Raw genomic sequence first — 23,824 nt, 5'->3', positions numbered from 1 at the left:
CCGCTCCGAGCCCAGCCTTGCGGGGAGCGATGCGTGGGGGAGGCGGGACGGGCCCCCGTGGGGCAGTGCGGGGCCGACTCGGTGCGGACCCCGCACCTCCAGGCAGGCGGCCCCGCTGCGAAAGCCTTTTCGTTGCTCCCTGAGCTCTCTCTCCCCCCCACCTCCCCCCTCGCCCTTCCCACCCCAGCCCTTCTTCTTCTTCTTTTTTTTTTTTTTTTCCCTTTTCCATTACGAGCGATTAGATGGTGTCTATTCAAAGTTGCTGATCCAGAGAGAAAATAGGAGTAGATAAAGGAGATTTCAAGTGACCTCCTCGTCCCTTTCACACCAACCTGAGCCCCAGAATAGCCAAGGATCAGCTCGGACAAAAGCCCTTTCCTTTTCCCTTTCAGCTTCAGAAGATTCAGTGCAAGGGGTTAACAATAAAACATATAACTCCGGCCCCGTTTGGTAGATCAGCCAATTTTGTATCCCTTATTAACGACACCGCTGGATGTGCCCGGGCTTCACCCCGAGAAACGTGTGAATAAGAAAAGCCGTCGAATGGTAAAATACATCGCTGTCATCTGCGGCTTTTGTGAGGGGCCGGAGCGGTCTGCGGCGTTTGTTCTTTTTACCCTAAACTTTACAAAAGCGCACCCCGGTCCTCCCCGAGCAGGCAGAATTCGCTGTAATAAACATATCTCAGTGATGACAGATTAAGTGAAAATGCGAAGGTTTATTGTTCGGATCAACTTCTGATGGGGTAAACGCGCTTACTCTGCTGCTACAAGGGCTGCACTGCTGCCTCTCCCCCTGCGAAACGCTTCCACATCATTTCATCTCACATGCAGGGGAGAAAGTGACAGTGGGCACCCAAACGCGTTCGAGGCAGAAGTCCATCTCAGACCTACGCCCGAAGGATTGATCCCCGCAGTGGGGGAAATGGGCTCTCTGACAGGTGACTGTCAGGCTCTGGTCGCACAGCGCTGGGATCACTCGGTCAGGACAACTTCACAACTTCCAAACTCGTTTCCAAATCTCAGCTCTCCCTCAGAAGCCCTCGCGCGGTTTGGAGTAACCAATAACGCCAAATACACCCGACAGAGGCGAGGGTTTAGAGCACGGTCTCCAGGCAGAGCTCGCGTAATGGCTTTGGTACACTTTTGTTTCTTTTGGCTTCGGCGCTCAGCTCACCGCAGCTTTATTTGTGCCGAAAGTAAATATTTGGCCCCGGATTCACCAGTGTGCTGGGAATGATTCTCAGATTTGCCTTATATAGGAAGGTTTGATTTGCATCAGGAGGTCATCAATTTCTGTCCTGGAGCCTGCGTGGGGATTGCCATCTCCTTTATATGTCAAACAAGTGGCCTTCGCTCGGGATGCTCTCTACCCACCCCATACAGACGTTTTTCTTACTTCCAGGAACAGACCTTTTTCTTTCTGACTATCTTTCTTTATTTTACTTTGTTGTTGTTGTTGTTGTTGTTTGGTGGGGGGGGGGTCAAAAATGAGAAAAAAAAAAAGAAAAAAAAAAGAAAAAGAAAAAGAAAAAGAAAAAGAAAAAGAAAAAGAAAAAGAAAAAGGAAAAGGAAAAGGAAAAGGAAAAGGAAAAGGAAAAGGAAAAGGAAAAGGAAAAGGAAAAGGAAAAGGAAAAGGAAAAGGAAAAGGAAAAGGAAAAGGAAAAGGAAAAGGAAAAGGAAAAGGAAAAGGAAAAGGAAAAGGAAAAGGAAAAGGAAAAGGAAAAGGAAAAGAAAAAGAAAAAGGAAAAGAAAAAGAAAAAGAAAAAGAAAAAAGAAAAAGGAAAAGAAAAAAGAAAAAGGAAAAGAAAAAGAAAAAGAAAAAGAAAAAGAGGCAGACTTTGGATGCTCAGGCGTTCCTGCGTGGATGGATGGATGGATGGATGGATGGATGGATGGATGGATGGATGGATGGATGGAAGAATGGATGGATGGCGAGCGCAAAGTTGTGATTCAGCGCCCTGCTTTCGGGTTGGCACCGGAGCCCACTGCTTCTGAGCGCTAACAAATGACAAACCCCGGCTCGGCGCGGCCCCGCCGCCGGGGAGGCTGCAGGGACGGCAGATTGCCTTCCCGAGGGGGTAGTGGCGGGGGGGGGACCGCTGTCACGCCGCTTTTTGCCAACCCCGTCTAAAATAATTCACATGAGCGCAGGGAGGGAGGCGATGGAGGCGCGTTGGGCGGAGGGGGGGGAAGGGGAAGGGGGGAGATGTACGTCTGCGGGGTTCAGCGCCCGCAGAGGGCACCGCGGGGCCCGGGGTGTCCCGGCAGGGCAGAGCTCCCCCACCCCCACCCCTACCCCCCATCTCGGAGATCAGCGGATAGCTGTGCAGTGTCGGCCGCGACCGCTGGAAGGTCGCGTCGGAGGGAGCGTGGGGAGCCCACTGCCACGAGGGTTTTAATAAGAGGCCGATAAATGAGGCAGGAGAAGGCGCTGCAGGACTGCTGGAGGGGGCAGGGGCACGGGAACGCCATGCTACCCCAAAGGCCTTCAAGGGGTCCAGGGCTAGCGGAGCTGACGGCGGTGGCAGTGAAGGCACCTGGAAGGAAGGGAGCAGAGGGTGCCCACGGGGGGTGCCCACCCAACGACACGGCACAGCGGGGGGCCTGGACGGTGGCACTGAGCACCCAGTTAGCGATCTGGGATGAGGCCGAGCCCCGCGTGCTGCCCTCAGGTTATGCATTCCCCCTCCCCTCCCCCCCGCACCCCGGGTACAGCACAGCAGAGCTGCTCTGCAGAGCGGGTAGTGATGGGTCCCCCCTGTGAAACAAAACCCCCGGCCCATGCAACTCTTCCTGTACAGCTTGCAGATCATTCAGGGCTGGCTGCGGCAAGGGAAGAGGGAAAGGGAGAAAAACAGAGATGAAAAAATAATAGGGAAACGAAGAAAAAGGCCTGGGAGAAAGGGCCCTAGTGTGAGAAATGAGGCCTGGATGAGCTCTGCCGGCTGCCGAGGCCTGGCAAAAGACGGCCCCCTCGTCGGAGAACAGCTCGGCCGAGCCGTGCTCCACCCGAGGGTGTTCCCAGGGCCCCAGCTGGGACTGGGTCGAGCAGACCCCCAAAAGCCACTGCACAACTTTGCAGCCTGAGCACGCTCTCCAAGCAGAGCGTGAGATGCTCAAAGGATGAAAGTTGGGGAGAGAGGGAGGCATTTGCAGATACTCCCAGGCCCTGTGACAGCAGCCTGCATAGTTATTGTCCTCCGTCTGCTCCACTGCATTTGGGTATATACATACACGTAGAAACATATATATGCTGGGTGTGCACGGATATCTTTACACACACAGTGCTCTGAGGAGCCGGGAAGGTGAGGATGGTGCATAACATTTTTTTGGAGAAAATACAGCACCTGCTCCTGGCTCGCACGCGGGGCTCCGCCGTGCCAGCATCACCATACCTGCAGCCGACTTTGCATGATGCTCCCCACCCCCGCCCACCACCCTCGCCAGAAACAGCGCTCATAAGTTGTCACCACTCATCTGCAGAGGGAACTTTTCCTTTGTGGAGGGGACGAGAGGGCTGCGGTCACGGGTTGGGTTACACCGAGGGGAAATTACATAGAAAAGGGGTAAAAAATAAATAAAAAATAAACAGAGGAGACACACACAAGTAATCCTCGCAGATCTTTGCGACCCGGGATGAGGAACGTGAGTGGCCAAGGGGAAGCCGGGTCCCGGCAGATCGCGGTCCCTCGGACCTCATCCCACTCCAGGTTCGCAGAGGTTAAAAAGCAATCACAGCCCGATTCCCAGCTAACCGCGAGCTGTGACCGCTCCCACCGCCCTGAAGTTTTGTCGGGGGCAGGGAATGACTCCCGCCGGCCCAGCTCCGCTCGCACCTGGCCGCCCCACGGACGGGCAGCCCCGACCCCGCATGAGCCCCGCAGCCGCGCTTCTCCACCAACTTCGCTGCCCTCCGAGCGTCTCCGTGCTCCGAGCCGGCCTCCCCGAGAGCGGAGCAGCGCACGGGATGGGCCCCGCTCGCAGCCGGGCGAGGGGAGTCAGTGCATCCCGCAGCAGCGCGACTCGTGCGGGGTCCGCGCTCCCTCCCCTCCGGGTCCGGCGGCATCTGATTGCCGCCCCCGTAATCTGTTGACACTATCGCCCGGATAAACAGGCTGCCATCGATCTTTTCATTAGGTGATCAAATAACAAACGGAGCAGGTGAAAGACAGCGGCACCGCTCCGCTCGCCCTTCCCCAGCCTGCTGCGAGATGTGCTCGCTCCTCACGTGTGGCTGGAGCTCGCCCGCGGCCCGTGGCCGTGCCCCCGAGACCCGCGTGGGTCCGCCCAGAGATAACACGCGCGCCGCGGGAGCGGGGAGGGGGGATGGAAGCACCCACGGCACTGCGGGGGGAGGTGGTAGTTGGGGGCGAGAGGGGGGGGCGGGGGTGGAGGGGGGTTACGTCTGAGAGCAAACCGCGGCCCCACGCCGCTCCCGAGCAGCGGGACGCCCGCACCCAGCCCCAAGGCCGCGCGGGGCGGGGGGGCCGCAGTGCCCTCGAGGTGCTGCGGTGATGCGGCCCCCTCTGCCCTCTACCCCCCGCCCCACGCCCGAGGAAAGAAGCGGCACTTGCCTGGGGTCGGCCGGCGGGGAGTGGGGCCGCGGCCGCGGGGAGCGGGTCCCGAGGAACCGGGCTGCGACGCTTGGTCCGTCCGGCTCCGCTTAGGCTCTCTCCCTCTGTGTCTGTGTCTGTGTCTGTCTCTCTCTCTCTCTCTCTCTCCCTCTCTCCCTGTGCCTTGCTCTGCCTCCTTTACTCCGTCTCTTCACAGTCTGGGGAGTAAAATCTGGATGATATACATACCGAGCGTGCTTTTTTTGTCTGGTTTAATCTTATTCGTTTCACCTTTTCAATGACCAGGAGACAGGACCGAGAGTTTATTTAGAAAGAGGGAGAGAGAGGAAAGGAGCCCACTGTTGCATAGTCAATAACATCCTTTTTATCAATGCGATATACAATGGGGACGGCTTGGCCGAGGGACTCATTGAAAATCTCTTCATTATTTCGGGACAAAATCGGGCGTTTATTTTGATCCCAGAAATGTCTACGGATTCTCCCCCGCAGCCGTCTCCCGGCTCAGACCTCAGAGTGACAGGGGAAAAAAAAATAAAATAAAATAAATGTGACCGCGATACATCAAAGTGGAGGGTTTGGGTTTTTTCCTCAATGAAAGCTACATCTCTTTGCTAAAATAATAACAATAAAACTTCCGTCAGATGCATTTCATCCCCTTTCCCACCGCGGGGTTTACCGTGGCTTCCCGTCTGAGGATAAACTTTCATGGGAGCTGAGAGGAGGGCAGGCTCTCCCCGTTTTTATTTTTACGTGTGTGTGCGTGTGTATGTATACATTTCAGTGTTTGTTTCTTTGTGTCGGCCGCAGTCTTCCGACCCGAAGCAAGTCCCAGATCCCTATGCGAAATAAATAAATGAAATAAAATAAAGGGGGGGGGGGAGGGGGGAGGAAGGAGAGAGAAAGGATGCATACGCGGTCACAAAGAAGGCGCACAACTCTGTTTATTATTTTCGCCCTTGTTTGTAAAATAAGGAAGGGAAGAAGAAAAAAAAAAAAGGAAAGATAGAAAGAAATAGAAAGCCGGCGTGTATTGCGGGAGGGGGGTAGGGGGTGGGCGGGGGTGAGGGGGGTAGAGGATGATGAACCCCGCCGAAAGCCTCGCAAGGGAGCGGGGCCCGGCGGGGCGGGGGCCGGCGGGCTGCTGTCCGCTAGATGGCAGCCGGAGCCAGCGATTCCCGCAACGGCTCCGCGCCACCGCCGGGGCCGCCGGGGCCGCGCCGGGCCGGGCCGAGCCGAGCCGCCGCTCCGGGCGCCGCGGGGCGCGGAGCTCGGCCGCCCCCGGCCCCCGCCCCACCGCCGCCGTCCCCAGCAGCGCCGGCAGTCGCGACCGCCGCCGAGGTTTGCTGTACGAGGGTGGAAGTTACTTGGGGTGGGAGCGCGGCGGGGTGGGGGCCGCGTTGCGGAGTGTGTGTTGGGGTGGGGGGTTGGGGTCCCGAAGCGGGGATTGCATGCGGAGTGGGGGGTAGAGTCCCCCCCTCCCGGCTCTGTGCGTATGCTGCTCCCGGGGAGTGAGGGGCGCGGATTTCCCATCTCCCCCCTCCCCCCCCGCACTATCACCACCCTCCCGTCTCACCCTGCCCGTGGGAGTGGGGGGAAGGATATCGGTGCGGGTGGGGGCGAGGAGCGGAGCGGAAGCGGCCCCGACGCGGGGTGCGGTGCGGTGCGGTGCGGTGCGCTCCTCCCGTGCTCCTCTACAGCCCCTCGCGTGTTTTTTGTTTTTTGTGTTTTTATTTTATTTTATTTTTGTGATTGGAAGCAAGGAGAGAAATTCCATTTTAAAACGTGGAAGGAGAAAAAAAAATTGGGGGGGGGGGAGCGGGGGGGTGGGGGTGGGATGGTGGTGTAAACTTTTCATGGGGTGCCCAAAGCGTCCCCTTTTACTGCCCCTCTCCTCCTATCGCAGTGCACCCTCCGCTTTTGATGTGTGTGCGGGGCTGTGCGAGAGAGAGAGAGCGGCGGGGAGACCGCAGCCGACCCATACTAATCAGGTCTCAAAGTAAATAGCAGCGCAGGGCGATCTCAATGTAAATTGCGCTTGTCAGAAGAATCCCCTCGCTCTCTGCCTCCCTCCCTCCCTCTCTCCCCGCTCTCTCCTCCCCTCCCTTCCCCATCCCAGTCAGTAGGTAGCAGAGAATTAGAAAAAAAAAAAAAGGAAAAAAAAAAAAAAGCGCTGGGGGGGGGCAACCAATGGAGCGCGGGAGGCTCGGCTAACCCCAGCCTCCCATGTTCTCTCCCCCCAATTCAGGGCTCTGACCAGTCAGTCGCCTTTGATTATCAGTTGCCAGCAGCCCTTCTCTTGGCTCCTTGACATGAGCTCCATATAAGGCAGCGATCTCCATAGAAACGTGTCAGTTTCAATAGTAGTGTCAAAGTTCACTATATACAGACATTCGCACAGATCCCCCTTTCGGAAACATTGCTCTGCTCGGCTTCCCGTTTAAACGCATTCATTTTTTGGGTCTCTCTCTCTCCCTCTCTCCCTCTCTCTCTCCCTCTCTCTCTCTCTCTCTCTCTCTCCCTCTCCCCCTCTCTCTCTCTCCCTTCCTTGCATATTCTATTAGTTGTTTTTTTTTTTTCCTTTTTTTCCCCCTTCATCTCCCTCTTCTCCTTCCTTTTCTTCTTTTTTTCCACCCTTCCTCCTCGTGTCTCTCGCTTCATTCCTGCAAGAGGAGAAGAGAAGAAGAGAGAGGTGAAACTAAAAAATAGATATAATAATAATAATAATTCGGAAAGAAAGGAAAAAGGGGAAAAAGCCGAGCGAGAGCCGGGGGGGCAGCGCGGAGCGAGCGGGCGCGTTCCCACCGTGATGCCGTTCTCATTTTGACCGTTCTCGCCGAATATTTTTATTTATTTTTTTTAATTTTGGGGGAGGGTTTTGCTGCCGGCTGATGAGTTTTTACCCGAAATACTTTTTTTAGGCAAACAAACACACACACACACAGAGAGAGAAAAAAAAAAAGAGAGGACATTTCAGGGGGCGATCTCCACCGTTTTTTTTTTTTTTTTTTTTTTTTTTTTTCCCCTCGCCAGCACCGTGTGTTCGCACAGGAGGAGAAGAAGAAGGAAGGGGCAAGGAAGAGGAAAAGAAGAGGATTTATTTACCCGACCTACTTTGGATCTCTCTTTTTCCTGCGTGTGCCATTATTATTCCCGTCCTCTATTTTTACACTTCGCCGTGAATTCGTCTCCTCTGCGAATTTAGTCACATCCGATTTTTTTTTTTGTATTTTTTTTCCTTTTTTTTTTTTTTTTTTTTTGAAAGGAAAAAAAAAGGAGAGGGAGAGAGAGAGAGAAAGAGAGCGAGGAGAGAGACACAGAGAGCGCGAGCGCCGAGCTCGAGAGAAAGAGCAGCGCCCGGCACCCTCCTCCGCCGCCGCCGACACGAGATCAAACTGCCTCAGCTCCCCGCCCGCCCCCGCCGCGCTGAATGGCTGACGGCGCCCTGCCCTGGACCTGGCCCCCGGACACCTCCGTGCCCTGATCGCTCCGCTCTCCACCTCCAGCTCCCGCTCCCCGGCCCGGCGCCCCGAGAGCCCGCAGCGGCGGCGGCGGCAGCGGCGGCAGCACCGCGGCGGCGGCCGGGCCCCGGCGGCGGCGAGCGGCGACCTCCTCCTCCTCCTCCTCCTCTTCTTCCTGCTTCTGCTTCTCCGGATCCAGCTCCGCGGCGGCGCCCCGGCTTCTTCCTCTATGCCTGCGCATCCGTAGCGCCCGGACCGCGTGTGCTTGTGCCCGTGCGTGTGCGTGTGCGCGAGTGGGGAGCCGTGTGCCGGGCGTGTGCGCGCGTGTCTGCCTGCGTGTGCGTGTCCGGCGTGTGCCTCTCCTGGATGCCTCTCCCGACGGCCCTGTTCGCCGCTTCTGATTTTGCAACTTGAAGTGGCGGGGGGGGGGGGAGGGAGAAGAGGCGAGAGAGCGAGAGAGGGAGCCGAGAAGGGAAGCGGAGAGACGGGGGGCTTCTAGGAAAAGGGGGGGGGGAGCGCAGGGAGCGGAGAGGGGAGAGAGAGAGAGAGAGAGAGAGAGAGAGAGAGAGAGAGAGGACGAGAGAGAGAGAGGAAGAGAGAGAGAGAGAGAGAGGAGGGGGAAAAGAGGGAGAAAATCCTCCGACGCCCCCTCCCCCTCCCTAAAAAAAAAAAAAAAATTAGCGCGAGCGAGAGGAGGGGGGATCGCGGCGAAAAATAAATAAAATAAAGAAAACGGCAGGAGCGGCTCCAGCCGGCGGCAGCAGGGCAGCGGCGGCGGCGGCAGCCGAGGCGGAGGCAGGCGGCAGGCACGGTCCCCTCGCTCCCCGCTCGCCCCCGGCTCCCGGCCGCCCGCCTCCCCCCCGCCCCCCGCCTCTCTCCCCGGCAGCCCGCAGCGAGACGCGCCGCTCCCCAGCACTTTTTTGGGCCCGAGATATGGCAATGGTAGTTAGCAGCTGGAGAGATCCGCAGGAAGACGTGGCCGGGGGCACCCCGAGCGGCCCCAACCCCGCAGCGCAGCCGGCCCGGGAGCAGCCGCCCCAGCAGCAGGGGGGCTCGGCCGCCCCGCACACCCCGCAGACCCCCAGCCAGCCGGGACCCCCCTCCACGCCGGGTACGGCCGGGGACAAGGGCCCGGGGCAGCAGGGCTCGGGGCAGAGCCAGCAGCACATCGAGTGCGTGGTGTGCGGGGACAAGTCCAGCGGCAAGCACTACGGCCAGTTCACCTGCGAGGGCTGCAAAAGTTTCTTCAAGAGGAGCGTCCGCAGGAACTTAACTTACACATGCCGTGCCAACAGGAACTGTCCCATCGACCAGCACCACCGCAACCAGTGCCAGTACTGCCGCCTCAAGAAGTGCCTCAAAGTGGGCATGAGGCGGGAAGGTGAATATTTCTTCCCTACTATGCTATCGCTCTCCCTCTCCCCCCGTGGCCGCGGCAGGAGCGCGGGTGCGAGTGTGCGAGCGGGGATGCGCGGAGCGGGATGCGAGGATGATGCGCGCGGTGTGCGAGCGCCCGGAGGAGATGCGCGGCTCGCGGCGGCGATCCGGGTCCCTCCGTTATTTACATGCACATGTCAATCTCTCCCTCTGCCTGCGCTCCATCTGGCAGCCCCGCGCCAGGTTTTGTTGTCGCTGCGGATGGTGGTTGGCGATGTTTTCTTTCGCTTTTCGGTTCGTGCCTCCTGCCCTCCTCCCGCTGCTCCCCACCCCCTTCCCCGGCCCCGCCGCTCTCTCCCCGTCCCCCGCTCATTGTGCCCGGGATTTATCGCCGCGGTGCTCGCTGCGCGTTTATCTTGCGGTGCCTCTCCGCGTGTGCGTGTGTGCGCCTGCGGTGGTGGATGTGGTTTTGTCTATTGTTGGCATGAGCCCGGGGGTGGGGTGGGGGGGAGATGCATCCCTCCGTACGAGATGTGCTCCCATTCAGCTTCCTTTCCTCCCCACCGCCCGCCCCATCGCTTCTCTTTAAACCCAAACACTTCTCGATAGCTCCATTCCCAGGCTCTTTTTTTTTTTTTCCCCGAAAGAAAGATGAAGGACGTGTAAGTAGGCAAGAAAAGAGTAAAAGGGGGCTGAACAGGGGGCGAACAGGGGGGAAATGTGGCACTGCGTCCCCTCTCCCGGTGCCCAGAGCCTGCTGCTCCGCGAGGCTTGGCCTATGTTTTCACTCCACGCGTTGTTCAAAGGAAAGTTTGGGAGCGAGCCGGGTTCCCGTTCGCGTGTCATTTTTTTTTTATTATTATTATTTTTTAGCACGCTGCTCGCTTTATTTCTTCATCAAACTCCACCCTCTCCTTAAAGCCTGCATACAAATCGCGATTTATAACCTATTTACCGATCCTTCTCCTCCTAGCAGAACTCGCGGCTGGCAGCGGGCTCCAAGCCCTCTGATCGCTTCTCCTCTCCTTCCCCTTCTGCTTCTTAAGTTCTCCCCGCTTTTCCCCTCGCAGGAAGGTCCCTGCCCTCCTTTTCCCCCCACCCTGTTCCCCGGTTTGACCCTTAAGGCTGAGCTAAAGGTGTCTGAGAGCCGCAAGCAGCCAAACGCTGCGTCCCGCTGACTGCTGCTGCCTTCGTGGGGCTGTAACAGTGTATTTGGTGTTGCCACGAGAAAGGCGAGGGAGCCGCTCCAGACCTGAAGTGTGACGGCCTCGTTGGTAGCTTCTAGGGGCTGCAGAGGAGGTGGGAGGGAGGGGAGGAAAACAGGAGGTAGGGGGTAGAAGAAAAAAAAAAAAAAAAAAAACCAAAGAAAACACACTGTCTGAATACTTGGAATCGTGCTCGCAGTGAACTGAAAAAATAAATGCCAAGTTTAAGGCATAGCCATGAGGCAGAGGTGGGCCGGGGGCAGAGGAGGAGAGGTGCGGCCCACGGAACGCGTGGGAATAAAGGGGAAAGTTGGGGGAGCGTGGCACGCCGGGACGTGGGGACGATGCTCGGGGCGTGTGTGGGTGATCCGTGCGGGGACCGGCCCGAGCGGCCGCGTCTCTCCCGAAGTTACCTTTGTTTACATGGCATGCGGCTGGGAGCGCCGTGTGGCACTGCTGGAGGGAAACGCACGCACACACACACACACGCTTTTAAAAAAAAAAAAAACTTTGGTCAGCGCTCGGGACTGGCGGCACGCTCACGCTCTGTGCGGAGATGGTTAATGAATCCGGTGTTTTTGCAGTTGCAAGCCTGTGAATTCACTGTGCAACGCTGACTGCAGGCTTTTGCAGTGGCGACAGCGCACCAAAGATATTAATTACACCGTCCCCCTTTTTTTTTTTCCACGAATGTTTGGCTATTGTAAGTGCGAACCTTTATTGTCTCCTTTCCCCCCTTTCCCTCGATAATATTTAATCTTTCTCTTCCTTTCAGCACGGAGAACGTTGCGGGGAGGGGGAGGGGGTGCTCTCCGGACAGCTGGGCAATACAGTTAGCGGTGGGAGCGGGGGCTGCGACCCCGCTCCGCTCCGGGGGAGCGAGGTGGTGTTACTGAAGAACACGGACGCGTTTATTTTTTATGAATTTTTATTATTGTTACTGTATTTTTTTTTTCTGAACAAGCAGCACAGCGGTTGACTTGTAAATCTCGGTGCCAGCAGCAGGGCTATCGGCTGGGATCCGCAGCGAGCCGGGCTGTGCTTAACAGCTGGCTGTGATTTTTAACCCCACTTTCTCACCGCCCGGAGGATTTCTTTTATTTTATTTTTTACTTGCGGGGCTGCCTTTTGTCGCGTGAGGGGAGGGGGTCCGTGGAGGGGGGAGCGGGGTTTGCCTTGTTTGCCTTGGCTCTTTTTTTTTTTTTTTCTGTATTTTATTATTATTTTCTTCCTTTTTCTAGTTTCTTTCTTCCTTTCCTGCTTTCTGCTTTTTTTTATTATTATTATTCTTTTTTTCTTTCAATCTGTGTTTATGTTTGAAGCCTGTCTGTGCCGGGGGCGGGGGTGGAGGGTGGGGGGTTGCTTGGCTGCCGCTTCTGTGCTGGGGATGCCGGGCCGGGCCGGGCCGGGCCTGCGGGGTGGGGGCGATGCTGCTGCCCCGACCCCGCGCGGCTCCGGCTCCGTGCCCGGGCGTGCGGCGGCGGGGAAAAGCACGGCATTGTCTCCGTCCGGCTGGCAATGCCCGCAAGCGTCCAGGATGCACATTTCCTCTCCTTCTCTCCTTGTTTTTGTCAGCGGTTCAGCGAGGAAGAATGCCGCCCACCCAGCCCAACCCCGGCCAGTACGCCCTGACCAACGGGGACCCCCTGAACGGGCACTGCTATCTCTCGGGATACATCTCCCTGCTGCTGCGGGCCGAGCCCTACCCCACGTCCCGCTACGGCAGCCAGTGCATGCAGCCCAACAACATCATGGGCATCGAGAACATCTGCGAGCTGGCCGCCCGCCTGCTCTTCAGCGCCGTCGAGTGGGCCCGCAACATCCCCTTCTTCCCCGACCTGCAGATCACCGACCAGGTGGCCCTGCTGCGGCTCACCTGGAGCGAGCTCTTCGTGCTCAACGCAGCACAGTGCTCCATGCCGCTGCACGTGGCCCCGCTGCTGGCCGCCGCCGGCCTCCACGCTTCCCCCATGTCAGCTGACCGCGTCGTCGCCTTCATGGACCACATCCGCATCTTCCAGGAGCAGGTGGAGAAGCTGAAGGCGCTGCACGTCGACTCGGCCGAGTACAGCTGCCTCAAAGCCATCGTCCTCTTCACCTCAGGTGAGCGCTGGGAGCACCGGGGCGGGGGGATGGGGAGGGTGGGGGGGAAAGAAGGGACGTGGGGGAAGGGGGTGTCAGTTCCCACGCGCGTGGGGTGGGAGCTGTGCGACCTGCCCCATTTTGTCCCTGTAAACACTCAGACACACGGATATAAACACACGTATATATCCATCACATTAAGCGGAGGCAGTGGAAACACGCGTGCACGCATGTTAACAATTTTTTTTTTCCCGGTGATAGATGGTTCGAATTAACTGGCAGGAAAGTGCATTAACGGTGCCTTTGAAGTGCTCTGGTTGTAGCCTATAAGAATATAATACATCTTCTATTATTATAACCTGCGAGGAGGAAATTTATAAACATCAAAGGCGAACGATGCCAGGGAAATGTAGGAAATAGGAGCGAGGCAAGATAAGGGGCCTCGCAATGTCATTTTTTAATTATTATTCTAATTATTGCCACGATGGGGCTAATTGCCACTTTCTCCACTTGTTTGTTTTTCCTTTTTTTCTCCTCTCCCCTTCCCCTCTCCTTTCTGCCCGGTGTGCTGTCGCGGGTTTGGTTGTGGTGCTGCTGTCGTCATGTTAAACCTTGTCTCCCCACTCGGCGATAACCCAAACAGTCCCAATAAATCTGACTTAAAACCAGGGCCGAGGCGAAATTAAAAGCATTCCTGAACAAAGATGGCAAATCGTTCAGAGGCCTGGTTGAACAGGGAGCAGTTTATAATCCATCAATATCTATTGCCTCCCATGCATGAAAAATAGTATTTACATTGTATTAAAATGACTCCCAAATTTGCACAATATTGTAATGTAGCAAATGTAGTATTAATATCGATTTGAACATCGGATAATTTATTTAGACAGGAGCACCTAATTTGTATGCAGGGTGGTCGGAGCCGTGTACTGTGACTGCCCCCTTCTCCTTCCCGTGCAAATGCAGGCGCTCCGCATCGGAGGGAATGTTTCTTTGCAGAGGATAAAGTGCAGATCTCAAAACAAATGGAAGATGTGCCGAGTAGCCAGCACCACGTTTTAGTGCATTTTATCTTCATAGGTCTTCCTGATGGAAACGTGTTTTTCGCAAGTGACAAAGGAGACCTGGCAGAGTTTATCAGGCGGGCACAGTGCACTGCAGCCCTGTGCTCCCCACCCGATTCATTTCTGGGTCTCATCAAGAAGTGGGGCCGAGTGGGGACAGCCCGTCCCTTCTCCTGGACCCACTCGGGGGATTATGCCCTGCAGAGAGGCGCTGTCCTGTGCCCCCTTCACAAAGACTCAGGGGAGGGGATTGCCCTAAATGAAGACATTTGGGGGTTTGGGATTTTTTTTTTCTTTTGCCTTGGTTTGGGCTTTGCTTTTGATTTTAGTACTAATATTATTATTATTTCTCTCTCCCTCCCTCTGCCCTCAGCCCCCTCTGCCCTCCTCAGTTGTCCAGCCTTGGCTGGAGAGGCAGCCAGAGGCTTCAGATGAGCCCCTCGTTTACATATATTAAAAACAAATGTAATAATCAAATGTTTACAAGGAGAGAAGTCTCTTCTCTCGATGGAGCAAAGAATGAATGGGGGTTGGAGAGAGAATAATAATATTTTGGAGCAGAATCGCATGGGGCACCTCAGGAAAAAAAAAAAAAAAAGGAAATACAGCTGTCAGGAGTAATCCACCCCTTACCCCCATCCACACATTTCCACTTTTCACTAAACTTGTTTTGATTGCTTAGCCAGGGGGGTATTCACGGGAAGCCTTGCTCAAAGTCACCCAACTTTTAAACAAACTTTGACTGATGGAAAATACATTTTTAGGCGTAATGTCCTAAGTCCTGAGGACTTAGCATGTTAAAGCTGGCATGGGTTCCTCCCGTTGTGGTTTTTATGTTTGGGGCTCTGGATAGTATATTTAATGTGTAAGGTTCTGGACACTGTCCAACGACTGGATCGTGACCCAAAACAGCCTGCTTTTCTTTATTTGTTTGTCGCTTATTTATTTATTTTCCCCCCTTTTCCTTATTCCCAACTATTTATTAATTCCTGCATCTTCTCTTCCTCCTTGTAAAGAAGTGTTTCCAGGAAAGGGACTGGACTAAATAACACGAATCCAATAAATCTATTTGCGGTGCAATAAGAACTTTGATTTCTAGTTAGATGCCGGCTGATTACATCTATATTTCCTGAGCACTAAACTCTTCTGAAGGCGTAACGTGAAATACGTTCCCACCACTACAAAGGGGAAGGCAGGAGTGTGCTGAGCAGTAATGGTTATTTATTTACATAATTTCTTTTCCATAGACTGCAGGAAGAAATATAGAGCCTTCCTGTATTGACACTGCACCATAGGAGAAAGTGAGGCGCGCAGAATTTCCAGATTAGCCCACTTTCTTCCATGGGGCAATAATTCACCCCCAGTAAACGTGGGCTGCATTATTTCTCCCATAGACCGCACCTCTCTGGGCTCAGTGAGCTGCACACCTCCTCATTATTATTACTATTATTATTATTATTAACAATCCCCTTCTAAAGTGCGAATTAAGCTTCTCCACCACCGCCTTGAAGGATGCTATACACGGCCCCAACAAATGCATCCACCAGAGCACTGGAGACAGCCACAGCTCCACGGGTGCCCTCGGCACAAACACACCTTGCACGTGTCTCAAGTGCAAAGCCAGCCCTGGCTGCACCCTGCAGCAGCACCGTCCCTGGCACTGCTGACCTGCACTATAGGTGGACCTGATAAATATTTTACTAACCTTAAGGATATGACATATGGGGGCATAAAGAGAGAGCCCTGCTAGGGTGTCAGTGAGACCCTTTCATATTGCATTGTTTGGAAGTTGAATAGGATCCTAGCGCATAATGGGCAGATAATGCATGTAAAATAGCAAGATATATGTAAATATGGAGTGTGATTTGTGGCAATCAACATATGAACAGGCCTGTGGTTTTGATATATGTTGCAAACAAGAACAGGCCCAAGCGTTTGATATATATATATTCTGCAACCTGGCGCTTTAGATGTGGGGAAATATCACTGCATTAAAGGTACAGTATGGATTAGCAGCGCAGCCTGGCTCAGATAATTGTACATCTGAGGGATGCCAGGTCCGCGGCGCAGGTCAAAGGTGCCCTCCTCAGAAGTTCCTGAATTATGGCGTGTTTTATTTGTATTTTCGCTCGAGGCCAAAGCATTGTAGATGAAGGTGTTCAGAAATCCGTGTGAGACCACTTCTTGATACGGGCAGGAACAAACTTCAAATATCCCGTTGCTGCAGATTTCTTTTCTTTCTTTTCCCCCTTTTTTTATTTTCTTCCTTTCTTCTTATTATTTTTCCCCCAGCTTCAAATATAATTTGTTGCTTCTTCCTAGGGTCATAATTCCACATTCACAATTTTGTAATGTCCTTTTGGGGGCCATTAACATGCATTAATTCATATACGGGTCTATATATTAGCAAAGTCTGCCTTTGATCTGCGCTAAACCATGCTGCCATCTGACTGCCTCCCTCCTTCTGATCCTAATGTGTTGTCGGGCTTTCTCTTTTCTTCTCTTCCACCCCCCCCACACCCTTTTTTTTTTCTTCTTTCCGTATATATATATGCGTGTATTTATTATTAATCGGCTGAAACAATGCAGATGTCGGAGGTGCTCTCTGTCCGCAGCGGCACTGCCGTGGCTGCGCTGGGGTCTGTGCGAGCCGGGGTGCAGCGCAGGGCCGCGCGGGGCCGTGACTGCGGGGGGCCGTGGGCTCAGGGCCCGCCCGGCTTTGTGTGCCGGAGCTCTGCGGGCCGTGCGCGGTGCACAGCGGAGGCACAGCGCGGCATCCCCCGGCCGCGGCCTTTCCCTTGCGGCTGATGCGCATCCATGTCGGCAAACTCGCTCCGTGTGCGCGTGTGTGCGCGCGTGTGAGTGTGTGTGTGTCTGCGCGCGCGGCGGCAGAGCTCTCTCTGCTTTTTATTTTTTTTCTTCCCCCCCCCCCCGCCTCTCCCCCCGCTATAAATTTCACTCCCATCGGTCTCTCTCCCGCCGCCGCTATTTACCGGGGATGAGCTTGGCAGGGGCAGCGAGGTGGGGGAGGTCTGTTGCACACTGGGGAAGGGGGAAGAAGGTGGGGGGGGGGGGAGGGGCGACAGGTCACGGCCCCCATACATCCGCGGGTGCGGTGTTCACGATGGGGGATGGGGAAACGCACAGAGTGGGGGTAGGGGCTGCGCTCAGCCTTGCGGTCCATCCGCCGCCACTAACTGCTTCCCTTCTTGCCCCCCCCCCCCAACCCCTCTCCTCCTTTCCACCCCCCTCTTCTTCCCCGCATCCCCCCCCCCCCGCCGCCTTTCCGCGGGCGCGCTGCGGCCCGGGCAGATGCCTGCGGGCTGTCGGATGCTGCGCACATCGAGAGCCTGCAGGAGAAATCGCAGTGCGCGCTGGAGGAGTACGTGCGGAGCCAGTACCCCAACCAGCCCAGCCGCTTCGGCAAGCTGCTGCTGCGGCTGCCGTCCCTGCGCACCGTTTCCTCCTCCGTCATCGAGCAGCTCTTCTTCGTCCGCTTGGTAGGTAAAACCCCCATCGAGACCCTCATCAGGGATATGCTACTGTCGGGGAGCAGCTTCAACTGGCCTTACATGTCCATCCAGTGCTCCTAGAGCCCGGCCGCAGCCCGGCAGGGACGCTGCGCGGCGGCGGAGGCGGGGGCGCGCGCACCGAGGGGCGGTCGGGGCGCGGGGGGGGCCCGGGGAGGCGGACACTGAACAAAAGAACGGCGCGAGTGGGAGCAGAGGTGTGGCCGCGGTGGGGAGAGGGACGGACCTCGCGTCCGTGCGGGTCGTGGTGTTGCGGTTGGTCTTCGGTTTGGTTGGGTTCCGGTTATTATTATTATTTTTTTTTATCTATATATATATATATTTTCTTTTTCCGTTTTTTTTTTTCTTTTTTTTTTTCTTTCGGAGAGGAGGAAAAAAAAAAAAAAAGATAATAATAATAAAAGACAAAAAAGGCAAAAAAAATTAAAAAAATACAAAAAAATAAAAATATGAGTATTGAGGGGATATTAATCACACCTGAAGGGGATACTGGAGCTTCCAGGATTTATTGTGGACTGTTGTTGATATATGCTGTACAGTAACAAACAAAACAAATCGCGTTGAAGCCGAACTGAACCTTGTGTAGAGTGAGCAACAAACCAACGAGCGAACAAACCGACAAACAATTCCACGCGCAAACACTTACCACGAGCATTGTTACTCATTTTGTAAAATATTAGTCTTTATTTTCATTTTTTTTGTAAAACTTAAGACATCGTATGCGCATAAAGGAGAAAAAAAAAGAAAAAAAAAGAAACAAGAATTAGGGGAAAATAACATTTTCCAAATAATTATAAAAGAAAAAAATTGTCCTGTGTCTATGTATCTATATCTGTTTTGTATTTTTTTCTGGTTCCAAACCAGGTTTCCTGTGATTCTATACTAATAATTTTTGATATAACCCTTTGCTTCTTATAATGAGTGCGATATATGTTGTCGAAGCTGTTCTTCAAGAATTAAAATTGAAGTGAGAATTTAAACAAAATAAAAGAATTTAGCAAAAAAATAAAAATAAAAAAGAGAGAAAGAAAAAAAGAGAAAAAAAAAAAAAAGCAAGCAAGCAAACATAAAACCAACAACCACTTATCACCCCACAACCCACGAGTCTCGTTGCTTGAAACGTGCCAACAGTTCACCAAAAAGAGAGGAAAAAAAAAATATATATATATAATGAAAACCACTATAGCTGCCTGGACCTTTATCTCCTGTACCAGCCCTACAAGGGAGGACTGAGGCCCACGCACGTGTCCGGTGCGGGACGGCCCGGCCAGGACGCAGCACCGCGCTGCCTCCTGCGGGACTGCGGGCCGTGGCTGCTGCACTTCTGCTGCACAGACACGGTCCCTTTTCGTCTCTTTTTCGTAATTATTTTATTTTATATATACATATGTAAGTGCTGGTTTTATCTCCTTTTTTCCCCCCCCCTCCCCCCTCAATTCTCCCTCTTGGCCCGACGGACTCAGAGCGCGGCCGCTCCGCCCCAGCCTTGAATGGGGACCTAACGCTGTGCCCACTGCAAGCACCTGCCCCGGCTCCTCGCCCCGCACGTATCCTGCGCGTGCTTCTATTTATTTATTTATTTATTTTTCTCTGTGCCAAGGAAAATTAAAGATCATTTCCGTAATGGAGCTGCTGTGGAGGTGAAGGCTTCGCAGCTCTTCTCGGTCCCTGTAACAGCTTCCATCGCATTAATGTTTTATGGGATCCGAGACGGAGCTGTAAGAACACATACTGCCAGGGGAGCTCTTTCTTAACGTATTAATAAAGCCGGATCTTTAAAAATAGCACTGCCCCCGCGCGCAGGCAACCCCCGTGCCCCCAACGAGCCCGGATGAGGCAGGTTCGTGGAGTCACGGGCGGTGTTCTTTTAATTTGCCGTCCTCCATCCTCTCCTTCTCTCCCTCTGCCCCCTCTCTCTCTCTCTCTCTCTCTCTCTTTTTGCATTAACAAGATCCTTCAACCCAACCCGCTTGGGGCTTTTAATATTCCAGGCGCAGCAGATCCGAGGCGAGAGCAGCTCCGCGCTCACAGCCGGGTAGCAGCGCTGCGGGCAGGCGCTGCGTGGGGGCGGCCCACGGGCGCCGCTCGGGGGGGGAGTGGGGGCTGAGGGCTTCGATGGGGAGCGGAGATACCACTCTGTCCCCCGCCCAGGTAGGGGTCCCGAGGGCCGGCCAGGCCTTGGGGGTGCAGAGGGAGCTCCCCGGCCGCGCGCTGGGGTGGATGGGAACACGGTGGAGGGGGGGGGAGAGAGGGGCATGGGGGGACCAACGTCGGGCGATGAAGCAGAGGGGCTAAAACGCGCGCACGCACACGGACGCGGATCCGCGAAACGCAACAAGAACGGCGACGGAAAAAAAAAATCATTAAATATGATAATAAAAAATATAACACCACAGATAGGGATAGCGGAAGAGAAAGGTGGCTCTCGGCGGCTTCCAATGAGATGTAAATATATTCATCGCGGTGTTATCCGACCGATGGAAACAGATAAACTTTTTTTCGTAGGTCAGAAGAGTATTTTTCAATTAGTTTTCATATTTATGGATAATTATAATGACCCAAGGATTGACAAGAAACGTGCAGGTGTGGAGGAGGTGTGCGTGATGCGCTCATTTCAATGTATGTGTCCGAAAGAAGTGTTCCGACCCCTCATTAAACTTTGATGATACGACGGTGCCGTGTGCCGAGGTGTGAACTGCCCACTCCGCTCCGCGGATCTCCCCTCCGCTCTACCCCTCACGCGTGGGGCTAAAAATACCGCGCGGCCGCGGCACCGAGCGGTGCTCTGCTGGGAAAACGTAAACAAAAAACAAAAACAAACACAAAAAAAAAAAAAGAGAGAGAGAGAGAAGAAAAAGAGAAAAGAAAAAGAAATGTGATTGTGTAGAGGGGCCGCGTTGCATCCACCAGTTCCTGTGACCTACAGTACGCTGCTTAGAAGCCCACTCCTTGGTTTGAAATGAACTACCCTCTCCAGCCCTGCTGACGCGCAGGGATGCGCGGTCCCGACTCATCGCCCCTCTCCGCGGACAGGAAGCGGAGTGGGGGCAGTGGGGGGCTGAGCCCACTCCTCTCAGCCCAACCCCACGCGCGGCGACCCGCAAAACGTCTTCCCCGGCTCTGCTGTTCACCCACTGCCCGAAGAGCCCTCTGCCATACCCCACATCAAACAGATATCTGGAAACATCCTCAAATGGAGGGTCGGGCACAGCGGGGGCGAGGGGCGAGGGGTCAGCACTGCTCTCCCCGGCGGTGCCTGGGGCAGAGCAGCGGTCGGGATGTGTGTGTGTGTGTTGTGTGTGTGTCTGTGGAGGGGTGGGGGCATGAGGAGGGCCATGCCTCCTATTGCAGCCTCCACCTGCGGGTCAGGGGGCGATGAGACACCACTCCCGCTCCCGCAGGGGTCAGAGCGGCTGCCCCTCGGGCACTGAGCCCACCTCGGCTTGGGGGAGTGGAGCCTCCGCCGATGGCTGCGGTGGAGGTGTCAGTGCAGGGGTTCCAGGTACCTTAGGAAGAGGACGGACCTGTCGGGCCGTGCCTGAGGGGGGGGGGGGGGATCACAGCAGAAGTGATAACAACAGACGAAGTGAAATCTCCCATTGCTTTTCGTGTCACGCAAGTGGAGTCCGCCCGGCTGCCTGCGCGAAGGGAGAAGCTCCTTTTAGCAGACGGAGAGGGCTCTCTGGATTTTATTTTCCTTCCTTTATTTATTTATTTTCACCCTTTTCACCCAAATTACGTGCGGTGTGCGGCTGTCAGCGATCCCCTCTGCACTACAGCACCCGGGCAAAGCGGATCCGGGCAGACGTGGGTCGGGGAGGCGGCCCCACGTCGCTGCCGGGACGGACTCACGGGCGGAGGGACAGATCGCCCCCGTGACAGTGACAACGGACCTCCCTACGCTCTGTCCCCGCGCGTGTGTGTGCAACCGTCACGGCCGCTGCCGAAATGCCTCCTCCGGCTTCGTGGAGCGCTTCAGCAGCTCAAAGTGTTCATCTTTAAACCTTGAAATAACAGCTTTGGGGCGGCTGAGAGTTCGGTTCGCCTTTATTGTGTGTGTGACTTTTGTTTTCGTGTGGGTTTTTATTATTATTATTATTGGTTTGTTTGTTTCTTCCTCTTTTACTCCCAGACGCTCCATCCCGTCCCCTCCACGCTTTGTGGAGGCAGTCAGTGTCCAGTGCCCAGTGCCCTTTCCCAACTTACCGTTTCTTTCCACCTTGGGAAGCCACGATCCTCACTAAACGTGCAAATACATTTTTAAATCCTACTCCTATAATTGGCCTCTGTGTCACTGCATTGACGTGATTATTATTATTATTATTATTTTATAAACAACTTTCCCTCACTCCCAGGATTTTTCCCATCGGGTCGGGGCGGCCGACGGTGGTTGTTCTGCAGCGTTACAGGAACGCAGTGGGAACCACAAACAGGAAAATGTCACAGAGCACGGCCACGCGTGAACCTGCGGGTCCACCCCGCGCCGTGAAGTGGGGATCCATCCTCGAGAGGCGTCCTCCTAGAAGGCAGAGAGAAAAGAGAGAGGAAAGTGTGCAAAAAAGGTGTAGGGGGGGAGGAGGGGGGGAAGAGGAAAGGAAGAGGTGAGCGAGGGGGGAGATGTGAAAGCACATGAGGAAACTAATAAAACTCCTGTTAAAGTGCTTGCTCAGGATCCATGGCGTCACCAGGTCCTTTGCTCGCGAAGCCGAAGAGTTTTATTCCTAAATGAGTTAAAGAGCCATTTACCTCTGTCGTGTTCTATTCATCAAGCCACAAGTCGAGAGTCTCTAACATGAAACTATTTGTTTGCTTACACAACCAGCTGGGTGCAATTTCACGTCTGAGATATCTATCTGAAAGCGCCTCTCATTTATTATCCCTCCTTGTCAGCGAATCCATTTTCCAACTTTTCCCCCACCCCCTCGCCCCTTCCCCATTCATCGCAGGCTCGGGGCTGAAAAACGGTCCCTTAAATTTTTCGGCACCTACACCACCCCCCCGTCCCCTCCCATCGGTGCACACAGCCGGGGAAAGGCTCCACTCCGCGAAACGAGGAGCGCTTGGACCGAGCTGCTTTGCTCCCTATCCCTCTCCGTTTCTCCCTCGTCCCGCAGACCTTCTTGCAGCAGAACGGCTTCTTCACCTTTTCCCTTTTGATCGGACTTCACCCCGGGGATGCCCGGCGCAAGGTGCAGCCGACAGGAGATAGATGCACGGAGCGAGAAGTGGGAAGGGCCGAAACCGCTGCGGGGATCCGGCCCGGCCTCAGCCCGGCCTCGGTGGTCCCGGCTCTGCGGGAGCCGCGGGGCGGAGGGGGCGGACTCGAAGCCGGGGTGGGAGCGAGGAGGGACTTCGGGGTCTTTTCTGCCACCCCACGTGGTTCCCACCAGAAATACAAAGGCGCTACGAGCAACGGGCCCGTCCGGGCTTCAGATGTAATTGCGAGGAAAGAAAACAATTAACAAAAGGGGTAGTGGGAAACTGTATCTCCCCTCCCTCCCTCCCTTTACCCCCAGTTTTGAAAAGTCGGGATAATGTGAGCAGTGTTTCCATCAGGGCACTCCGGCCAACAAGGGGCCACTGTCAGCGATGGCCGCACAGCAGCTCCTCCGTCCTGCTCAAAGACACGGATCAAACCCGCAACCGCGGGGCACGACATCCCCCCAGCTGTTAAAAAAAAAAAAAAAAAAAGAGAGAGAGAGAAAAGAAAAAAGAAATAAAAGGAAGGAGGAGTGGGAAGGGTGAGGGCCAGGCTGCGGGAAGGTGAGTGGGCCGGGAGCCGTCCCATTGTCCTGGGTTCAGAAGACCTGCACTCCCCGCAGCGCTCGGGGCTCCCCACGAAGCCACTTTCCCGAACATCATCAGCTCCTGCCGCGGCCTCGGCTCCGCACTCGTTCTCCACCCGAACACCCACGAGGCGCTTGGGGCCCTGCCCACGGCAATGGCCCCCTCTCCTCCAGCCCTAAGCTCCCCAGGGGGACATCAGTCCCCCTCTTCTTTCTGGTGTTTTGTTTCACATGCGCGCCGCAGGACCGGGCCCACGAGTGACTCCACTCGCGGACACGCGGGTCCCCGCGTTCTCTCTCCTTTGGTCTACTTTTAACCCCTCGGGCTATTTGGGTGGATCAGATCTCTTCCTAAGGGCTGCACCCGCTCTGTGACAAAGAGTCAAAAGAGAAGGGCTCGGGACTCAGCTCCTAAGGCCAAAGAGCTCTTGGAAGTCGCGCGCGGCCGCGCAGCTCCCGATGCAGCGCTGCGGCTCCGTGGGGCCATAAATAACGCCTCTCAGGTACTCCTACTTCCAGAGAGCCATATAAATTGCTCCGTGCTGACAGATGTTTGTCACTTACTAACTTCTTTCCAAGTTTTTTCTTTTTTTTTTTTCCCCCTTTCTTCCTCACCCCCCCCCCCCCCTTCCCTCCTCTAAGCCTTCTTTCGAGCCCGCTTTGTTGTTTTAAAATATGCATGTCTCTCAGGAATGCGAGTCACGAGTCCAAACTTCGTGTCCAACCTCCCACAAGAAATGATCCTT

At 54.8% G+C, this 23,824-nt stretch overlaps 1 protein-coding gene across 4 annotated transcripts; it reads left to right on the top strand.

Annotated features, from left to right (window-relative positions):
- The first annotated feature begins 8,569 nt into the window (after positions 1 to 8,569).
- On the top strand, positions 8,570 to 17,589 carry NR2F1 (nuclear receptor subfamily 2 group F member 1). 4 transcript variants are annotated; one of them, XM_065745650.1, is made up of 3 exons: positions 8,570 to 9,415; positions 12,192 to 12,719; positions 17,075 to 17,589. In XM_065745650.1, the coding sequence occupies exons 1-3, from the start codon at positions 8,968 to 8,970 to the stop codon at positions 17,353 to 17,355; spliced, it is 1,257 nt and encodes a 418-aa protein (XP_065601722.1). In that variant the 5' UTR covers positions 8,570 to 8,967; the 3' UTR covers positions 17,356 to 17,589. The 4 variants fall into 4 exon arrangements, with proteins under 4 accessions (XP_065601722.1, XP_065601723.1, XP_065601724.1 ...); XM_065745651.1 differs by lacking the exon at positions 17,075 to 17,589 and adding an exon at positions 15,010 to 15,078; XM_065745652.1 differs by lacking the exon at positions 17,075 to 17,589 and adding an exon at positions 13,342 to 13,826.
- Positions 17,590 to 23,824: the final 6,235 nt, after the last annotated feature.

Source organism: Cyrtonyx montezumae, unplaced genomic scaffold (genome assembly GCF_038088225.1).
Source record: "Cyrtonyx montezumae isolate F1298 unplaced genomic scaffold, pur_monq_1.0 scaffold_36, whole genome shotgun sequence".
NCBI lineage: Eukaryota > Metazoa > Chordata > Aves > Galliformes > Odontophoridae > Cyrtonyx > Cyrtonyx montezumae.
Note: the sequence above shows the minus strand (reverse complement) of the source record. Positions and strands in the feature narration are given on the sequence as shown.

What these genes read in the sequence shown, in the direction of transcription:
- NR2F1 (XM_065745650.1), top strand. Translation starts at nt 8,968, where the DNA reads ATGGCAATGGTAGTTAGCAGCTGGAGAGATCCGCAGGAAGACGTGGCC. An exon ending in AGTGGGCATGAGGCGGGAAG is followed by an intron (nt 9,416 to 12,191) that starts GTGAATATTTCT and finishes TGTTTTTGTCAG; the next exon opens with CGGTTCAGCGAGGAAGAATG. An exon ending in CATCGTCCTCTTCACCTCAG is followed by an intron (nt 12,720 to 17,074) that starts GTGAGCGCTGGG and finishes CGGCCCGGGCAG; the next exon opens with ATGCCTGCGGGCTGTCGGAT.